Here is a 19,768-nt window from a genome sequence, read left to right on the forward strand (position 1 = left end):
TTACTGACTATATAAAGTACTGCAGTTAAGTCATGTGTACATCTTGCTATGTTTCATAGCTACTACTAGATTGTAAAATGGCAAACCCTTCTAAAGCTACCAGGAGCAAGTGCTGAGTTGTCACAGTCTCGCTTTTCTGATCACATCAAAAGAATACCCTTTAAAAAAGAACGATGGGAGAGTGGCTCTAAAAGCATCCTGTTTTCATTTTCCCCCCAAGTTGGGCTTTCTTCAGTTTGGGTAAAGACAGAACCATGGGGAAAACAGCATGGCATTTGACAAAGGCACATGTCAAATCAATAGTACAATGGTCCAATGAATGTCAATCAAGTATTTTCTTTCTCCATGCTGTCTAAGCAAGTTGTAAACTGAGTGGAGCAACTTTGAGTAGTCATTTAACTGATAGTTTTAATATCTGAGGCCCCTTCCACACAACTGAATAAAATCCCACATTTTCTGCTTTGAACTGGAATATATGGCAGTCTGGACTCAGATAACCCAGTTCAAAGCAGATGTTGTGGGATTTTCTGCCTTGATATTCTGGATTATATGGCTGTGTGGAAGGGTACTGAGTGTCCAAAAACAGTTTTTGGAAATGGGAAAAATAGCAACAATTATTTAAGGAGAAATGCAAGACTAAGGGCCCTACCACACAGCCATATAACCCAGCATATCAAGGCAGATAATACACAATATCTGCTTTGAACTGGGTTATCTGAGTCCAATCTGCCATATAATCCAGTTCAATGTGGATTTCATACAGCTGTGTGGAAGGGGCCTAAGCTAGTGGCCATTGAGAGTCTAATTGTTGCCATCTGAATCAACTTATGAAAACTCACCGAAGGTAGCAGTAATAATCTCTTACCGCTTGGATGTGTCATTGGAGCAAAGAGCGCTCTTTCCCCAAACATATGAAGCTTACATCAAAGGTTACATACTCTATAAAAACTGAAACAGGTAAAACTCACTTTTGGGCACAGATGATCTCTGAGAATCAGTAATTAGTTACCATGTTTTGGGGGGCAATAGTGGAGTAGAAAAGATCACAGAGTGAACTGAGTCCCCTCGGGGAGAAGGGCGGGATAGAAATATTGGAAATAAATAAATAATGAACATGACAAATAGCATTTGCACTTTTTAAAAATAGTGCAAGAAGTGACTTGTCTGCTTCTGGTGTGAAAGAATTGGCCGTCTACAGAGACTTTGCCCAGGGGACGCCCAGATGTGTTACCATCCTGTGGGAGGCTTCTCTCATGTTCCTGCATGGGAAGCTAGGGCTGATAGACGGGAGCTCACCCTGTCTTGCGGTTTCGAACTGCCAACCTTCAGGTCAGCAGTTCAGCCGGCACAAGGGTTTAATGCTCCTCGACCTTTTGTACCGGTCGCTCTTCCCCTGATTCCTGATTGCTTGATATTATTCAGGACTCCTCCCTACCTAATGTGACCTTAAATGATTTTAATGCACTTTATCTATTTACGAATTTGTTACTCATAATGTGCACCTTGCTTATCCACTATTGCAACCTCATTGTTTTTAATTTGATGTTTTAATTCTGTGTTGTATTTTTTCGCCTATTGTGTATATTTTATTATTGGTTTTTGTTGTTGTCCTTTGATGTTTCATATTTTATCATCGCCTGTATTTTGATTTTGCTGTAAGCCGCCCCGAGTCCCCTTCGGGGGAGATGGAGGTGGGATATAAATAAACTTATTATTATTATTATTATTATTATTATTATTATTATTATTATTATTATTATCATCATCATCATTAATCCATTGTGCCACCACGGCTCCATAACATTTGCGCTAATAAGGTTCTTTCCTTCCTCTTTTAGAGTTACAGTGAGGCCTTTAGCCTGACAACATCAGAAAGCTGCATTATTCTGAAGCAGACAAGGGACTGGGAATGCTATTCTTATGATTACAATTCCTATATTTACTTCAGGACCATGTTGGAAAAATTTTTTTTAAGAAAAAGGAATATGGTCATTAGCTATGTATAAGGGTTGCCAGACTGAAAATTGGAGACACTCCTGTACCTTTAATGATTACATAGAGAAGAGAATTTTAACAGGTATTTGTTGTCCTATAGCAAGATAACAAGAAACATCTTCCACAGATTCAAGGGTAGTTGAAATGGTGCTGTGGCCTTTTAATGCAGAGGGAGGCCATCCCCCTTCTTGGCCACATGACGACCAGGATAAAGGGTGATAAAAGGCAGGTAATAAAAAATTCAACTTCATTCGCAGCAGAGAAATAAATTCTCTTGAGATCCAGGCTGGTCCATCCTGTGTGAAGCTAACTGCCCCTTTCTTAGGCACAGAATACGCAATATCTTAGGAATTCCCTGTGCTGTTACAACTGAAAAAACATTTAGGTGTTGTATAGATAATACTTGCCAGTGTTTTTTTTTTCTTTTGTTGGCGATAAAAACCTCAAAAAATTAAGAGATATAACAGTATAGGGACTCCAAAAATTGAAACCTCTTGTATTTGGAATTCAATTTGCAAGTTCTATTTTTATAGAAAGGCTAGTGATGACATTATATTTGAAAATGTTTCTGTTCCTGGTTTGAAAGTATTATTTCCTGTTTAATTGTGTGGTATTTACTTAGAAAGTAGTTGTTATACTCCAGAAACTTTGTTTTTGTGGCTGCCACAAACTATGTTGAATTGGTTGAGACTTGATAAGATATTCATTGAAAACTATAGCAAAATGTGCTGCAGGATGTCCCGCAAAAAGTTTAATAAACTTTTTAATAAACCTTTTCGTGTTTTATGATAGAACCAATTAGGAAAATACATGTATAACCCAGGAAGAAAATCATGTTACATAGTATAATAGAGGAACATTTGAGACAAAATGAAGGGCTGTGAATCTAACTTTGTCACCTTTCTTTTCCTGTGCGATTTTTAACATCTTTGGATGATGAATAATCCAGTGAAGCTTTGAAAACATTCATGATGTATTATCTGCATTTTAGGTGTCCAAGAAAATTGTCACTCTTTTTTTAATGTTGGATTTTGCAATAATTAAAGATACAAAAGCCAATTTTCATTCTGGCAATCCAAGCCATGCTGACTGTGGGGATTCTGGGAGTTGTAGTGATGCGATACATTTTTTCATACTCTGCATCAACCCGCTGGTATATCTATGAATGAGTGTTGCTTATTTTATGCCAACTGACAGCTATCATTTTGGATTTCAGAAATCTGCCTTGTCCTACTTTCCCTTGAGACGCAAGGGGTAGACTTGGGTCCCTTCTACACTGCGGTATAATTCAGATTACCAAAGCAGATAATCCACATTATCTGCTTTGACTTGAATTATATGAGTCTACATTGGCATATAATCCAAGGAGCCCCAGTGGCGAAGTGTGTTAAAGCGCTGAGCTGCTGAACTTTCAGACCGAAAGGTCCCAGGTTCAAACCCCGGGAGCGGCGGGAGCGGCCGCTGTTAGCTCCAGCTCCTGCCAACCTAGCAATTCGAAAATATGCCAATGTGATTACATCAATAGGTACCGCTCCGTCGGGAAAGTAACGGCGCTCCATGCAGTCATGCTGGCCACATGACCTTGGAGATGTCTACGGACAACGCCGGCTCTTCGGCTTAGAAATGGAGATGAGCACCAACCCCCAGAGTCAGTCACGACTGGACTTAACGTCAGGGGAAAACTTTTACCGTTACCTACATTGGCATATAATCCAGTTCAAAGCAGATAATCTGGATTTTATATGGCAGGGGCCTTAGAGATCTTCTTAATGCAAAGCATGCACTCTGCCTCCTGCATTAAGAATCATATTTGGCAAAGTCTGGAGACCATAGCTGCTCTCATACCATGGTTATGTTTTCTTATTTCCTAATGGTTCCCTGCTATTACCTGTGCAGAAAAGTCCTTCTACTTACCTTCCTGTTGCTGTTTGTGTTCAGTGGAATACGCTTTGCCAATCATGGTCCAGACGGGCTTCAGGCAACCGAAGAGGCCTTCCAGGAAGCCGCTTCCAGACTGGCAGTGGAGCCGAACCTGGTCAGCATGGTAGCGGGTGGCCCGCACCTCCGGATTGCCAGCCCCGGCCCCTGCGCCTGCCCCACTTCCTCCTCCATGACCTCCAGCTTCATTTTCGTGGAGCTGCAGGACACTGTTGGCAAACTGGTCGTGGGTCTCTTCGCTGGGAGTAGGGCTGTGCCCCCCTCCACCTCCTCCTCCGCCATCGATGGGAAGCACATCCCTCAACACACACTGCGTCGGCGTAAGGTCCTTTTCCGGGGTGCAGTCTGAAGCATCCGGGTCCAATTTTCGGAGGGAACTCTCCGCTAGGATAGTGTTGAAACTGCCAAAGGAGGGGGAAGGTGTGCGGGTCTCGTGCAGGCATGCCATGATGATGTGCGGCTTGGAATAACGTGCAGCTAGTCCCTAAGGAGAGAGGGAAAGAGAGCAAGAAAAATAACTGTGAGTAAAATTGTTAATAGGATTAGAGGGTTTGTGGGATTTGTAGGGCAACATATTGACTTATTAATAACTATATCCTGAGCCAGTATATCAAAAGGAAATTGGATCATATAGTTAGTTACATGCTCATTTTAATAATCCATTCTCATTTCTGCTTAATCTAGATATTCCAGTTCCGACCCTCATTTCTTCCAAATGATTGAATCACTGCCACAGAACATTCAGGCCTCTTCTACACAGCTGTAGAAAATCCAGATTATCTGCTTTGAAGGGGATTATATAGCAGTGTAAACTCGAATAATCCAGTTCAAATCAGATGATGTGGACTATCTGCCTTGATATTCTGGATTATATGGCTGTGTGGAAGGGCCCTTAGTCAGGGACATTCCAAGGGCCAAAAATGTGACACCTGAATCTTTGAGGGATATGTTCCAGGACTTTGTACAGATACAAAACTGGAAGTACAGTAGAGTCTCACATATCCAAGCTAAACAGGCCGGCAGAAGTTTTGATAAGCGAATATCTTGGATAATAAGGAGGGATTAAGGAAAAGCCTATTAAACATCAAATTAGGTTATGATTTTACAAATTAAGCACCAAAACATCATGTTATACAAAAAAATTGACAGAAAAAGTACAGTAGAGTCTCACTTATCCAAGCCTCGCTTATCCAAGTTTCTGGATTATCCAAGCCATTTTTGTAGTCAATGTTTTCAATATATCGTGATATTTTGGTGCTAAATTCGTAAATACAGTAATTACAACATAACATTACTGCATATTGAACTGCTTTTACTGTCAAATTTGTTGTAAAACATGATGTTTTGATGCTTAATTTGTAAAATCATAACCTAATTTGATGTTTAATAGGCTTTTCCTTATCCCTCCTTATTATCCTAGATATTCGCTTATCCAAGCTTCTGCCGGCCCGTTTAGCTTGGATAAGTGAGACTCTACTGTAGTTTAATACACAGTAAGGTTATGTTGTAATTACTGTATTTATGAATTTAGCACCAAAATTTCATTATATATTGAAAACATTGACTACAAAAATGGCTTGGATAATCCAGAGGCTTGGTTAAGCGAGGCTTGGATAAGTGAGACTCTACTGTAATAGTAAAACTCTCTTGAACAAGCAACCTCTAGAGGAAGCATATCCTAGAATAATGCTGGAAGATCTAGGGCCCCTTCAACACTGCCATATACCCCAGATTATCAAAGCAGATATAATCCACATTATCTACTTTGAACTGGATATATGACCCTACACTGCCACATAATCCAGTTCAAAGCAGGTAATATGGATTTTATATGGCATTGTAAAAGGAGGTTTGGAAATATTTAGAGAAGAGTCCTCTCTTGGATACTTTAGGGCAGTGATGCCCAAGTTTTCATTCTCTGGGTGTTTTGGATTTCAACTCCCAGAAATCCTAGCTGACTTGGTCAACAGTCAGGAATTTTGGGAGGTGAAGTCTAAAAAAACTGGAGGACTCTCCAGGCATTTTGAACTTCAACTTCCAGAAACACCAGCCTGCTTGTCCAAGAGTTATTTTGGAAGATGAAGTCCAAAACACCTGGAGGGACAAAGTTTAAGAACCATTGCTCTAGTCTAGAGCAACTGGAACAAACCAAGGTGCCTTCTTTCACCCATACACACCAGATGCCGCTGCCTGGATGCAGCTGTACCCAAAAGCCCCCAATATACCTATTAGACATAACGTGTCAAATAATCCAGTTTCTGCATCCATATTATCTGATTTGAACTCGATTATATGGCAGTGTAGACTCATATAGTCCAGTTCAAATCAGGTAATCTGGATCCAGAAACTGGATCCAGCCTAAGAGTGTGAATGTTGCAGAAGGAGGGACAAGATGTCACTTGGGTTGTATAGTTGTTTTAACTACAATATATTATTGTTTCTTATTGTTATTTTGTTTCAGTTGATGTTTTCTATATTTACCCCTGTTGTTGCAAATGTTGTTATAAATTTTGTCACTTAGTGTTTTATTGTTTTTGGCTAAATTCTGTGTATACTTTACGTATTTCACTTGCATTGTGTTGTCATGTAAGCTGCTCCAAGTCCCTTGGGGAGATGGGGTGGGATACAAATACAGTTGTTGTTGTTGTTGTTGTTGTTGTTATCATCATCATCATCATCACCTCCTACAATGCCCTTAAGCCGGTGAAACAGTGACAATGGCCCCTTCTACACAGCTGTATAAAATCCACATTATTTGCTTTGAACTGGATTATATGGCAGTGTAGACTAAGGGCCCTTCCACACAGACCTATATCCCAGAATATCAAGGCAGATAATCTACAACAGGGGTCCTCAAACTTTTAAAGCAAAGGGCAAGTCTACAATCCTTCAGACTGTTGAGGGGCCAAATTATCATTTGAAACAACAACAATGAAAGAACAATACAATATTTAAAAATGAAAACAATCTTAACCAACATAAACCTATCAGGATTTCAATGGAAAGTGTGGGCCTGCTACTAGCCAATGAGATAGTCAAGTTAATTAGGATTGTTGTTGTTGTGTGCCTTCAAGTCATTTCAGACTTTGGGTGAGCCTAAGTCTAAAATTAGGAGACCTGGTGGCGAAGTGTGTTAAAGCACTGAGCTGCTGAACTTGCAGACTGAAAGGTCCCAGGTTCAAATCCTGGGAGCGGAGTGAGCACCCATTGTTAGCTCTAGCTTCTACCAACCTAGCAGTTCAAAAACATGCCAATGTGAGTAGATTCCCGCTCTGGCGGGAAGGTAACGGCGCTCCATGCAGTCATGCCGTCCACATGACCTTGGAGGTGTCTACGGACAACGCCGGCTCTTCGGCTTAGAAATGGAGATGAGCACCAACCCCCAGAATCAGACATGATTGGACTTAACGTCAGGGGAAACCTTTACCTTAAGTCTAAAATTATTTATTTATTTACTTACTACATTTATTTACTACATTTATATCCCACCCTTCTTACCCCAAAGGGGACTCAGAGCAGCTGTATGTACATACAATATATGATATTATTAGCATAGCACAATATTAGCATTATACATTACTATATTGAACTATACCACTATACTGTAATACTATATGTAATATATAACATATAATTAATATTATTATATGGTATTATTATTAATATTATATTGTATAATATTATAATATTTTTATCAATATTATATGTATATACAATATATTATATTATTAAAACTGATATAAAAATATATTATAAAACTGAGGGTGGGGGCCAGGTAAATGACCCTGGAGGGGGCGCATCCGGCCCCCGGGCCTTAGTTTGGGGACCCCTGATCTACAATATCTGCTTTGAACTGGGTTATCTGAGTCCACATTGCCATATATTCCAGTTCAGCAGAAAAAAATGTGGGGTTTTATTCAGCTGTGTGGAAGGGGCCTGAGTCCACAATGCCATATATTCCAGGTCAAAGGAGAAAACATGGGATTTTATTCAGCTGTGTGGAAGGGCCTTGAGATAACCTAGGGCCCTTCCAGAGAGGCCCTATATCCCAGGATCTGATCCCAGGTTTTCTGCTTTAAACTGGATTACATGAGTCCCCATTGCCAGATAATCTGGGATAAAAAGAAAACTGAGACCATATCCTGGGATATAGGGCCTGTCTGGAAGAGCCCTTAGATAATCCAGTTGCAGTCAGAAAATGTGGATTTTCTGTTTTGAAAACCCGGATTATCTGGCAGTGTAGAAGAGGCCTAAGTGTCACCTTCCTTTGCTTTCTTGCTGAGCCTAACCTTCTGCTCTTTATTACATCGCTTATATTCTGTGCATTTAACAAACATTTGGACTAAGAATATTAAAAAGTATGGCACCCTAAAAGCTGTTTCAATACAGCTCTCCCCAGTCCTAGCCAACAGTAAGGCATCTTGGGAGATGCAATTCAACAGCACTTGGAGTTATAATAAGCAGACTAGGTACTCTAACAGCAGTAATTGTGTTAGTGTGTTGCAACGAAAGTCAAAGTATTTTGTGGCACCTTGAAGACTAATTCATTATGACATAAAGCACTGACATTGACAATTCGCATTATCTACACTGGAAATGAAAGGAGACTAAAGGGATCGTGGCAGATTTACTAAACTATATTCAGATGTTCTTCCGTTAATAAAGTAGATGTGTTGTTGAAGATCACTTCTTTAACAGAAAACGTAATACTAGAGTTCAAAAATAATACGGAAAGACTAAAGATAGATACATTCCTAAAGACCATGATTCCATAGCATTGACTACCCTGTTTCCCCTAAAATTAGACATCCCCAGAAAATAAGACCTAGTAGAGGTTTTGCTGAATTGCTAAATATAAGGCCCCCCACAAAAGTAAGACCTAGCAAAGTTTTTGTTTGAAAGCATGCCCGCCGAACAGAACACCAAAGCATGCAGGATTGGTAAATGTATGTATCATAGATTATTGTACATGGAAATAATGGTAGTAACAAGAAATTTTTGATAGGATTCACAGTTTGTCTGGTTATGCTGGTTTGTGATGACAACTACTGTACAGTATATAATAAATGTTCAAATTTTTTGTTCAACAATAAATGTGAATTCTTCTTCATGGAAAAATAAGACATCCCCTGAAAATAAGACCAAGTGCATCTTTGGGAGCAAAAATTAACATAAGACACTGTCTTATTTTCAGGGAAACGTGGTATGGCAGTTAAAGTGGTGTCAAACTGCATTAATTCTAAAGTGCAGATGCACCCATATTTTCTATCAGCCTCTCTATCTTATGGCAATGTCTCCTGCCATTTCTCTCTCCAGATGCATTTTCAAAGTCAGCCTTTCCTTTACCATCTTAAACGGTTCCTCCACAGCTATATATCTTAACTCATTGCTGTACTCATTGCTTTCAGAAAAGTTGTTTTTCCAAAGCTTGGCTGCCCAACCCTAACCTCTCCTTTCCTTTGTCCATTTAAAGCAAACTGCAACGCCTTGGGTGCCACCCCGAGTATGGTGTTGTTTTTGGCATCGGCCAGCAGTAAATACAAAAGCAATCACAATCTAAAACAAGTTCAACACGGCCGCTGGGGAAGCAGCGTTTCTTCTAAATTAATTTCCCTAGAAGCAGTGTGTGTGTGTGTGTGTGTAATAAACGTAGGTCTCTCAAAGGAACGTCAATATGAGCAAATTAAATGCAATGTTATCAAAAGAGGTCAGGGGGGTAAAAGCATGCCTGAAGGTGGGTGCATGGAGGGGAAACATATGGGGAGGGGGAAAAAATCACAAAGCCATCGCTAGGAGTCCCAAACTCATGGATTGATTAAGGAGATGGAGTTCTTGGACTGGAACAAATGGGGAGCTTAATGGGAGGCCAGAAGAAAAGGGACAAAGGAACACAAGACCTTTAGAAAGGATGCTAAGAAGCTTTAATGTAATACAGTGCACAGCAAAGCCAACAAAGATGGTCTTAAAAGTACCAAGGGGATTACAAGATCAGAGCAGTGAACAGGGAGGGAAAGGAAAAGGGAGTTTAGCATCGGAAAAGGATAAAAGGGGGACACTAAGGGCATCTCTTAGCTGTGGGGTCCAACTGACCTTCATGGTTCAACTGGCAGATGCATGTTACAGCAGATCAAATCCTGATTCAGCTCACTGGGCATTGGCCCTCCTCTCCAGCCATGTTTTATTATAGTGGTCTTAAGGTGATCTAATCCAATGGCATTTAAACAAGTTCGAATTGTAATTTATACAATTATCTTTGCTATTTGTTTGCAAAAAAACCCCAGTCAATCAAGCAGGCTGATGGGTTGTTGTGTGTTTTCCGAGCTGTATGGCCATGGTCCAGAAGCATTCTCTCCTGACATTTCGCCCACATCGATGGCAGGCATCCTCAGAGGTTGTGAAGTAATCAGACTGATGTTTTATAAAAGCATGGCTGGATATTGGCTCATTTACTGGGTACTTGGTTAACGCAAATGAAACAAAACTGAAAAGCTAATGTTTAAGAGTTATTAAAAGTAGAAGGACAAAAGTACACTAAATATTTAATGTAGTAGTAAAAGGTAAAGGTTTCCCCTGACGTTAAGCCCAGTTGTGTCCGACTCTGGGGGTTGGTGCTCATCTCCATTTCTAAGCCGAAGAGTCGGCGTTGTCCGTAGACACCTCTAAGGTCATGTGGCCGGCATGACTGCATGGAGCGCCGTTACCTTCCCGCCAGAGTGGTATCTATTGATCTACTCACATTGGCATGTTTTCAAACTGCTAGGTTGGCAGAAGCTGGAACAACAGTGGGCGCTCACTCTGCTCCTGGGATTTGAACCTGGGACCTTTCGGTCTGCAAGTTCAGCAGCTCAGTGCTTTAACACACTTCGCCACTGGGGCTCCTAATGTAGTTAGATATTTCAAAATTCATAAAGAACAAATCTTTCAAAATGATAAAAAAGTTGCCGAGATAGCCAAGGTGTATCCACACACACCTCATTATTATATAGTACTTTGATACTACCTGAAATCTTAATGGCTCCATCCTATGAAATCCCGATACTGGTAGTTTTAAGAGATAAATTGATTTTTCCGCCAAATTGCAGATCCACAGAATTTAGGCTTCAAACCCCACAATTGTGGATTAACAAAAAGGCCAACTCAAGATAAGAATAGTGGTTTGGTGATGGCAAACCTGACAGAATTAACACCTCCTTCTCCAAAAGCTCCTGAAGTTGCCACATATTTGTCCCGGGAGGAAACTTGCTGCTGCAATGTGTTTGCAATACAGTAGGACCTCAACTTAAGAATGCCCCAACTTAAGAGTGTTTAAGTTAAGAGCCAACGCTTGGCTCAGGTTTCACTTTGACATACAAGAGGCATTTTGAGTTAAGAGCAAGTGCCAAAGGGAGCTCTACTGTGTGAGTACAGAGCTTTAGGGCTTCAAGGGAGCAGCCTCTATGCCTTGTGCCCTTGTTTGCTTTGGGAGATTGCTGCCCGCTTGGTTCTTGTCCACTTTGAGGAACTTTGGGTTAGTTGATTTTGTGTGGTTTATATTCCTGGTATATTTGGTTTCGTGAAGAAAGAGAGGATGAGAGTAAGAGGGGCGGGGAGCTGGAATGAGTAAAGTATGAAGAAAATGATGCTTCTGCCTCTTCACTTTGTGCTTCCTTGCCACAATTTTGTGCCTCTACCATTTTAAAGTTGATCTTTCATTTTTTATTTTTCCATATGAATGTGCATTTATACATTATTCTCTATTTATAAATTACACATTCTTATTTAAAAGAACATAACAAAAAAATGGGAGGGGGTTGGGGGGAAGAATGGATTAATAGCATTTGAGATAAGAGGGTTTTTTTTCCTGTGTCAGGAGTGACTTGAGAAACTGCAAGTCGCTTCTGGTGCCCCCGGTGGTGCAGTGGGTTAAACCCTTGTGCCGGCAGGACTGCTGACTTGAAGGTCAGGTTGCTGACCTGAAGGTTGCCAGTTCAAATCCAACCTGAGGAGAGTGTGGATGAGCTCTCTCTATCAGCTCCAGCTCCATGGGATATGATAGAAGCCTCCCACAAGGATGGTAAAACATCAAAATATACAGGCGTCACCTTGGGCAACGTCCTTAGGTAAAGGTAAAGGTCTTCCCCTGACGTTAAGTCCAGTCATGTCTGACTCTGGGGGTTGGTGCTCATCTCCATTTCTAAGCTGAAGAGCCGGCGTTGTTCGTAGATACCTCCAAAGTCATGTGGCCGGCATGACTGCATGGAACGCCGTTACCTTCCCGCCGGAGCAGTACCTATTGATCTACTCACATTGGCATGTTTTCAAACTGCTAGGTTGGCAGAAGCTGGAGCTAATAGCGGGTGCTCACTCTGCTCCCGGGATTTGAACCTGCGACCTTTCGGTCTGCAAGTTCAGCAGCTCAGTGCTTTAACACACTTTGCCACTGGGGCTCCTTGGGCAACGTCCTTGTAGACGGCCAATTCTCTCACACCAGAAGTGACTTGAGATAAGAGTGATTTGAGTTAAGAGCTAAGTCACAGAACAAATTAAACTCTTAACTCAAGGTATCACTGTATATGGTTGTAACAGCACCAAGAATGCAAAGCTTTGGAAACCTAAACAGAAGCTGGGATGTTTTATTTCAAATTAGAGAGAGAGAAGAGAGAGAGGACAAGTGTTAAGTAGGAAAGGAGGCCTCATCTGTACTGCCGTATAATCCCGTTTTAACTGCATTATAATGGTCAGTGTAAACTCCTATAATGCAGACTGAACCGCATTGAACTGGATTATATGAGTCTATGATCTGCATTCTGAAACTGGATTGTATGGCAGTGTAGATGGGGCCAAACTGACCTGAAAATGCATTCTTGTACAGTGATTGCAGAAAAGAGAGAACAGAAAGGAAGCACAGCCTTTTCACTCAGATATCCCTGCATTGAGATTGTGTGATGCCTGCAGCGAGGCGGCTTCATTGCTTGCATAACGTCTTTTTGTGGGAGATCAAGGCCAATCTTCTATGGTGTGCAAAGGAAGCGCAGCATGTGCTTCTACTCTTAGATGGACCCCCAAAGCAATGAAACCTTATTATGCCACAAGACAGCCTGATGCCATTATTTTAAAAGGCATAGCTCATGTTGTGAAGGAAAGAAAGAGAGCCCAGATACAATGGACCAAGGTCTTTTGAAAAGGGGGAGAGAATCAGGCTGTGGTATCATTCAGAAGCATACGAACAAAAGCTAGATAGCATCCTTATATTTCACTAGAATGTGTTGATGGCACTATTATAATTATAATTTCTTAGTTCAGGGATGAGTGACTGTTATGAGGGTCAAAGCCAGTTTTCATGTCTCGTGCCCTTGCGGTGGGCCACAGTTGCATATCCTCAGACAAAAGATGGCTTGAAAATGTGAACCAGAATAGTTTTAAATTGGGGATGCATAGGTACTGGGGGGAGGCTCTGAACTGATTTTAATGCTAGTTTTAATATCTCTGTGTGTTTTTAAGTAGAAATTGTTTAGTTGTGTTTAAAAAAATTTATATGAGGAATTTTTAAATGATATTGTGATTTTACAACATTTTACGCAACCTTTGATCCCATGCTGGGAGAAAGGTGGATTGTAAATTAATTAAATCAGCTAATAATAATAATAATAATAATAATACTGTGGGACTTCCGAATCCAGACTGACAAAGTTCTGGAACACAACACACCAGACATCACAGTTGTGGAAAAGAAAAAGGTTTGGATCATTGATGTTGCCATCCCAGGTGACAGTCACATTGACGAAAAACAACAGGAAAAACTCAGCCGCTATCAGGACCTCAAGATTGAACTTCAAAGACTCTGGCAGAAACCAGTGCAGGTGGTCCCGGTGGTGATTGGCACATTGGGTGCTGTGCCAAAAGATCTCAGCCGGCATTTGGAAACAATAGACATTGACAAAATTACGATCTGTCAACTGCAAAAGGCCACCCTACTGGGATCTGTGTGCATCATCCGAAAATACATCACACAGTCGACTTGTGATTTTGTGATACGAAATCCAGCACATCTATTTTGTTTGCTGTGTCATACAATAATAATAATAATAATAATAATAATAATAATAATAATAATAATAATAATAATGACGTATAGCTCACTTTTTACAGAAAATATTGGAATAAACATTGATTATTTGGATTATTAATTAGAGAGGTGTTATTAAAAGTAGAAGTGTTGACATATATTGTTATCTAAAGGAATTAGGAAAATAGGAAGTAAAAATAATCAGGCAACAAATGTGAGGTTTGTAGAATAGTCTTAATAGTATGTCTAGGATGTGTTTAAGTAGTATGTTTTATGTTAGGATAACTGTCTGAGATATTGTTGTGTTGTAGTTTAGTGTGTGTGTGTGTATATATATACAGTATATATACACACACATACACATACACACACACACACACATTACCACATATCAGAGTTTAGGAGCCGCAGTGGCACAATGGATCTAAACCCTTGTGCAGGCTGAACTGCTGACCTGAAGGTTGGGTTGCTGACCTGAAGGTTGCTGGTTCAAATACGCAAGATGGAGTGAGTTTCCGTCTGTCAGCTCTAGCTTGTGGGGACACGAGAGAAGCCTCCCAGCTATCACATCCAGGTATCCCCTAGGCAATGTCTCTGTAGATGGCCAATTCTCTCACACTAGAAGCAACTTGCAGTATGTTCTCAAGTCGCTTCTGACGCAATAAAAAAATCAGAGATTAAGATCGTCTAGGGAGGCCCTGCTCTTGGTCCCACCTCCTTCGCAGGTGTGGTTGGTGGGGACGAGAGACAGGGCCTTCTCAGTGATGGCTCCTCGGTTGTGGAACTGATCTATCTGCCCATTCTATAATATCCCCATTGTTGATGTGTTGCCACTATTATACCGCACTTTATTGTCAATTTCAACTGTGAAATTACCTTTCCCCATTTCAGAACATTCTGCACTTTGCCTGGGATCAATGAATTACTCTCCTGTTTTTAACACTGTATGCTGCATGTTGATTTCAATGATTGTTTTTATTGATGCTGATGTTTTTATTGGGATAATTGTGTTATTGCTTTGTTATTGTTATTTGATTATTGTGCCGGGCATGGCCCCATGTAAGCCGCCCCGAGTCCCTTCGGGGAGATAGGGCGGGGTATAAAAATAAAGTTGTTGTTATTATTATTATTATTATTATTATTATTATTATTATTATTATTATTATTACTTCCTCTTGTGACCTCAGATCAGCCCCCTTCCTCCTGACCTTCAGGAAAAAAAACTCAAGACATGGATATGGGACCAAGCTTTCGGATAATTATCAGTGCAATAAGTGAAAGTGGAATGGTGCAATGATAACTGGAATGGCATTGAATTATGATACTGGATCATGTGACTTTAATGTCACAATTTTAATGTTGAAACATTTTAGCGGTTGTTTTAATATCTATGTTTTATTTGTTGGATATGAGTTATATGGCATCAAATTGTGCCTTTATGTGTACCATTCTGAGTCCCCTTTGGGGTGAGAAAGGTGAGATATAAATATGGCAAATATATACATACACAAACATACATATACACACATGTTCCTGTAATATTTGTTTTTAATTTTTCTTTATTTCTGAATAAAATTAATGAAAAATAAATAAATATTAAAAGAATGTGGACAGCCTTGGAAAAGACCTTCATATGACCTGCTCTTGTTTTGTGCCACTTGGTGTTCAATCACACACATCTACAAATCTAAATGACTAGGGCTGCAATTATTTTCTCCAATCTCCAACCTTAAGAAGCACTCTCTTCCTCGATTGTACTTTCACAACAAGCCAGTGAGGAAGGTAAAGATGAAAGGTGCTAACCAGCCCAAGATTTTTTGAAAACCAATGGATTTGCCACACATGCTTGATATGTAAATCCATTTTTATTTTACTTAACATGAGTTATCCGGTTTGGAGAACTCACATCCACCAGAAATGCAGATCATTTATTTATTTATTTATTTGCAGTATTTATATGGTATGGATCTCAGGAGAATAATTCTGCTCCTGCCCTTCCTGAATGGTGCACCTGATATTCACACATCCATATCTGTTGTCAGCCTCTTGAAACTTGTTTATTCAATTTATTGCATGGATATATGCCTTTAAGTCCCAGCCTCTCTCCATGGTCCTGAATTCATCAACCATCTGCTTCCTTTGTTTCCTATCTATTCCCTGTGGAATGGCTGTTGGGGCTCATTCTGATATACGTTTCCTTCCTATTTATGTCTTAAAGGAGTAAGAAGAGATTTTCTTTAAAAACACAGACTAGTGCTAACCACGCATAGAAAGTCACAGACAACAAGAGTCCACCTATACCATTGATTCTCAAACTGGGGTCCCCAGATGTTTTTGGCCTTCAACTCCCAGAAATCCTAACAGTTGGTAAATTGGCTGGGATTTCTGGTAGTTGTAGGTCAAAAACATCTGGGGACCCACAGGTTGAGAGCCACTTATTTATACGATAGAATTAATGCAATTTGACACCACTTTAATGGAATTGTAAGAGTTGTAGTTTGGTGAGATGCTAGCCCTCTTTGGCAGAAAAGGCTAAAGACCTTGTGAGTCGACAGCTCCCATGACTCCATAGCATTGAGCCATGGGAGCTAGAGTGGTATCAAACTGCATTAATTCTACAGTGTAGATGCACTCTGAGTCAGTTCTGAAGAGATGCTGAAGATGTATGGCATTCTCTCCACCTCTATTGTCCCTACTCCTGATTTTAAAAAATACAAATAAAGATTATGAGTCTTGGTGACTTTGAGGTTTCAAGCACTGCTCTGATTTTTTCCACCTATGGAACTATGATAGTTATGATATTGTTGTCACTTAGTTAACCCCACAAGTATGCATAGTTTGACAACAGCCTTTCCTCAACTGGCACCCTTCAGATGTGCAGAATTACAGATCCCATTGCTCCTGATCAGCAAGCAATGCCTACACTGGGTGGGGATGCAGGAGGTTGCAGTGCAGATCAATTGGTTGATGCCAGCTATGGAAAAGCTGTTCTGCCATGTCACTCTATTTTGCATTTCAGGGAAACACACTAAACCTCTAGCTAGAAGTTAGCATCTTCTTTCTATTCCAGCTCAGGCTGATCTCTGAGAAATACTGCCAGCTGGCACTGAGTTCAAAGGTATTATTGAAAGGAGGCCTTGCTATAGGCCAGTGCCATGGCACTCAGTGATAGGAAGAGTGCAACAAAGCCCAGCAAGTCTTTGCCAAATAATCCTCCCTGCTCTTTGTTTCGATCTGCCTTATGCTTGGAAAGCTCCTCTCACTCACTAGCACAGGCAGCCTATGAGAAGAAACCTTGGCACGCTCAAGGGACACCAGGTCTCTGGAAGCATGAGCAAGTGGCCTTGAGATTAGGCACATGTCCACATGTGGGGATGAGTATGACCTCCGAAGGCCTGGCCATGATTTGAAGATCTTTGTCTCTGAGATAATTCAAAGTTAAGCTTTGCTTGGAAGGGGCACAGGTTAGACAGACACCCAAGTGCTTAAACCTAAAAATAGGTCACTTAGACAACCGAATACAAAGGATGGGATGGAGACTAGGTCACAGGAGCAGGAGACAAGCAGTTGTTTTGATCTCACTAATCCCATCCTTGCCTGTTTGGTCATCTCATGCCAGCCACTGAGTATAAGAATATAAGCCATGTAAGACAGATGGAGTAAGGTGACATCATTGTTTAAAATTGGATCTATTTGTGCTGGTGCAATATCTTGCAAGCTTTTGAGTTGCACTAAACTCTTTCCTTGCCCTGACAAAAACGAGGAAAATCAAATGGAAAAAATGTTGCTATTTAGCAAAGGATTTAGAACTATTTGTTATTCAAAGCAGGAGTAATTCTTAACTCCATTGATGGAGCCAGAGAGACCATGAATGATTTTCATTACAAATAGGTGTGACAGGTGAAATAATGTTGAGACAAACAAAAGTAAAAGGACACAACTTTTCAGCAGCACAGAATACTAAGTTGAAATGAAAAGAAGGCCATTTTCAGTTACATACAGAATACAAGGTGATTTGTTGTTGAAAAGAATACATCAGACTTTCATATCCTTGGATTTAACCATCCATGTTCAAAAAGTGTTCAAAAAGTGTTATTTGACTATTTTTCTATAAGGGACACCATTTTTCTATGCCAATATACAGGGTGTTTGAAAAAGAAGTGTATATAATGAGACTTGAGCATCCATGGATTTTGGTATCCATGGCAGGTCCTGGAACCAAATACTAGTAAATACAGAGGGCCAACTGTATAAGAAAAATGATTTTGCTTTTAAAAAGCGAACAGCTATCTGTTGATGCAATGTATACATTTCTGAGGCATACAAAACTCTTCAGTAGGCAGAAAAAAGAATGACATGGAATACACACACACATGTAATTCATTATACTTTTTAAAATCATGTCAGAAGCAACTTGAAAACATACTGCAAGTCACTTCTGGTGTGAGAGAATTGGCCATCTACAGAGATGTTGCCCAGGGGATGCCCAGATATCATAGCTTGGAGGCTTCTCTCATGTCCCCGCAAGCTAGAGCTGACAGACAGGAGCTCACCCTGTCTCATGGATTTGAACCAGCAACCTTTAGGTCAGCAGTTCAGCCAGCACAAGGGTTTAACCCATTGTGCCACCACAGCTTCTCATGCATTATATTCATTATACTCATTATATTAATATATCTTCATATATATCCATTATACTGCTGTAATATAACATGGAATAAACTGATTTCTGGTGCAAATTTCTGACTGAGACATTTTTATGCAACTCTGGTTATATACCATAGGTATATAAAATAGGTATAAAAATAAAACATTTACTGATAACAGATCAGCATTTGCAAGGCTTGCAAAACAGGCTGAATTTCCTTTTTATGAAGTACAGCTGAAGCATCTTCTGAACAGTCCACTGTAAACACTGCAATTGTTGCTAACAGATTTGTGTACATGTCAAAGTGGCATTCAGAAACCTTTTACTGTAGCCAAATTTCTGTGAGCCCAACATTGAGCTAAGAGGACCCAACTAGGGTCAGGACCCACAATTAAAAAGCACTGCTTTAGATAACCTTTAAGGTGCTACACTTACGTTGCATCAGGAATCTCAGACTACTGTCTTAATCCACTTGTGTGGCAGACTGAAAAATGTTAAGATGGGGCATATGTATATGCATTTTAGATTGTATACTTCTGTCAGGATTCATTGTTTTTGCTTGGTTTATTGTAAAGAGCAATGTGTGTCTGTGTGTGTATATACATGCACACACATATATATACAGAGAGAGAGAACCAGAGAGAGAGAGTGAGAACAATAATAATAACAATAACAACAACATGTGCCCTCTTGCCAGGAAAAATGTGCCAATCCATCATAGAAGCACCCGGTACACCATGGTAGAATGCTTTGAATTACTGACCTTTTTCTCTTTCTCAATGTGTGTGTATATTGTTATCTATATACATATAATGTGTCAAGCCAACCCCGATTAGGACTGTCTTCCACTTGAAAACTGATGTTCTTTCTCCGGAAGAACATGCGGGTCAAAAACAGGGATCCACAGTCAACTACGTACCCACCGCCAAGACACTACACTTGGAAGGTCATCATACTCGGACAATGTGGGATCACCTAAGTAAGTACATATAATGCACCCTATAGTCCTCTCATCATTCTCTCAATTGATGAGTTGCCATTAGCACCAACAAACTTGTGCGGCTGAAAATGTGTAGATCTGGTGTTACTGTTGGAAAAAACTGGGGATTGAAAATCCCTTTCCTTTTCTTCTGTTTCACATT

The 19,768-nt window shown here is 40.2% G+C and overlaps 1 protein-coding gene across 2 annotated transcripts in view; it reads right to left on the minus strand.

Moving 5' to 3' along the window:
* Nucleotides 1-19,768, minus strand: part of map3k12 (mitogen-activated protein kinase kinase kinase 12) — a 169,269-nt gene that overhangs the window by 40,855 nt on the left and 108,646 nt on the right. For both annotated transcript variants that reach the window (XM_062971603.1, XM_062971604.1), the window contains one exon: nucleotides 3,910-4,417. In XM_062971603.1, coding sequence (XP_062827673.1) covers nucleotides 3,910-4,381 — 472 coding nt within the window. In that variant the 5' untranslated portion in view covers nucleotides 4,382-4,417. The remainder of the gene's footprint in view (nucleotides 1-3,909; nucleotides 4,418-19,768) is intronic.

This window comes from Anolis carolinensis, chromosome 2, assembly GCF_035594765.1.
Source record: "Anolis carolinensis isolate JA03-04 chromosome 2, rAnoCar3.1.pri, whole genome shotgun sequence".
Taxonomy (NCBI): Eukaryota; Metazoa; Chordata; class Lepidosauria; order Squamata; family Dactyloidae; genus Anolis; species Anolis carolinensis.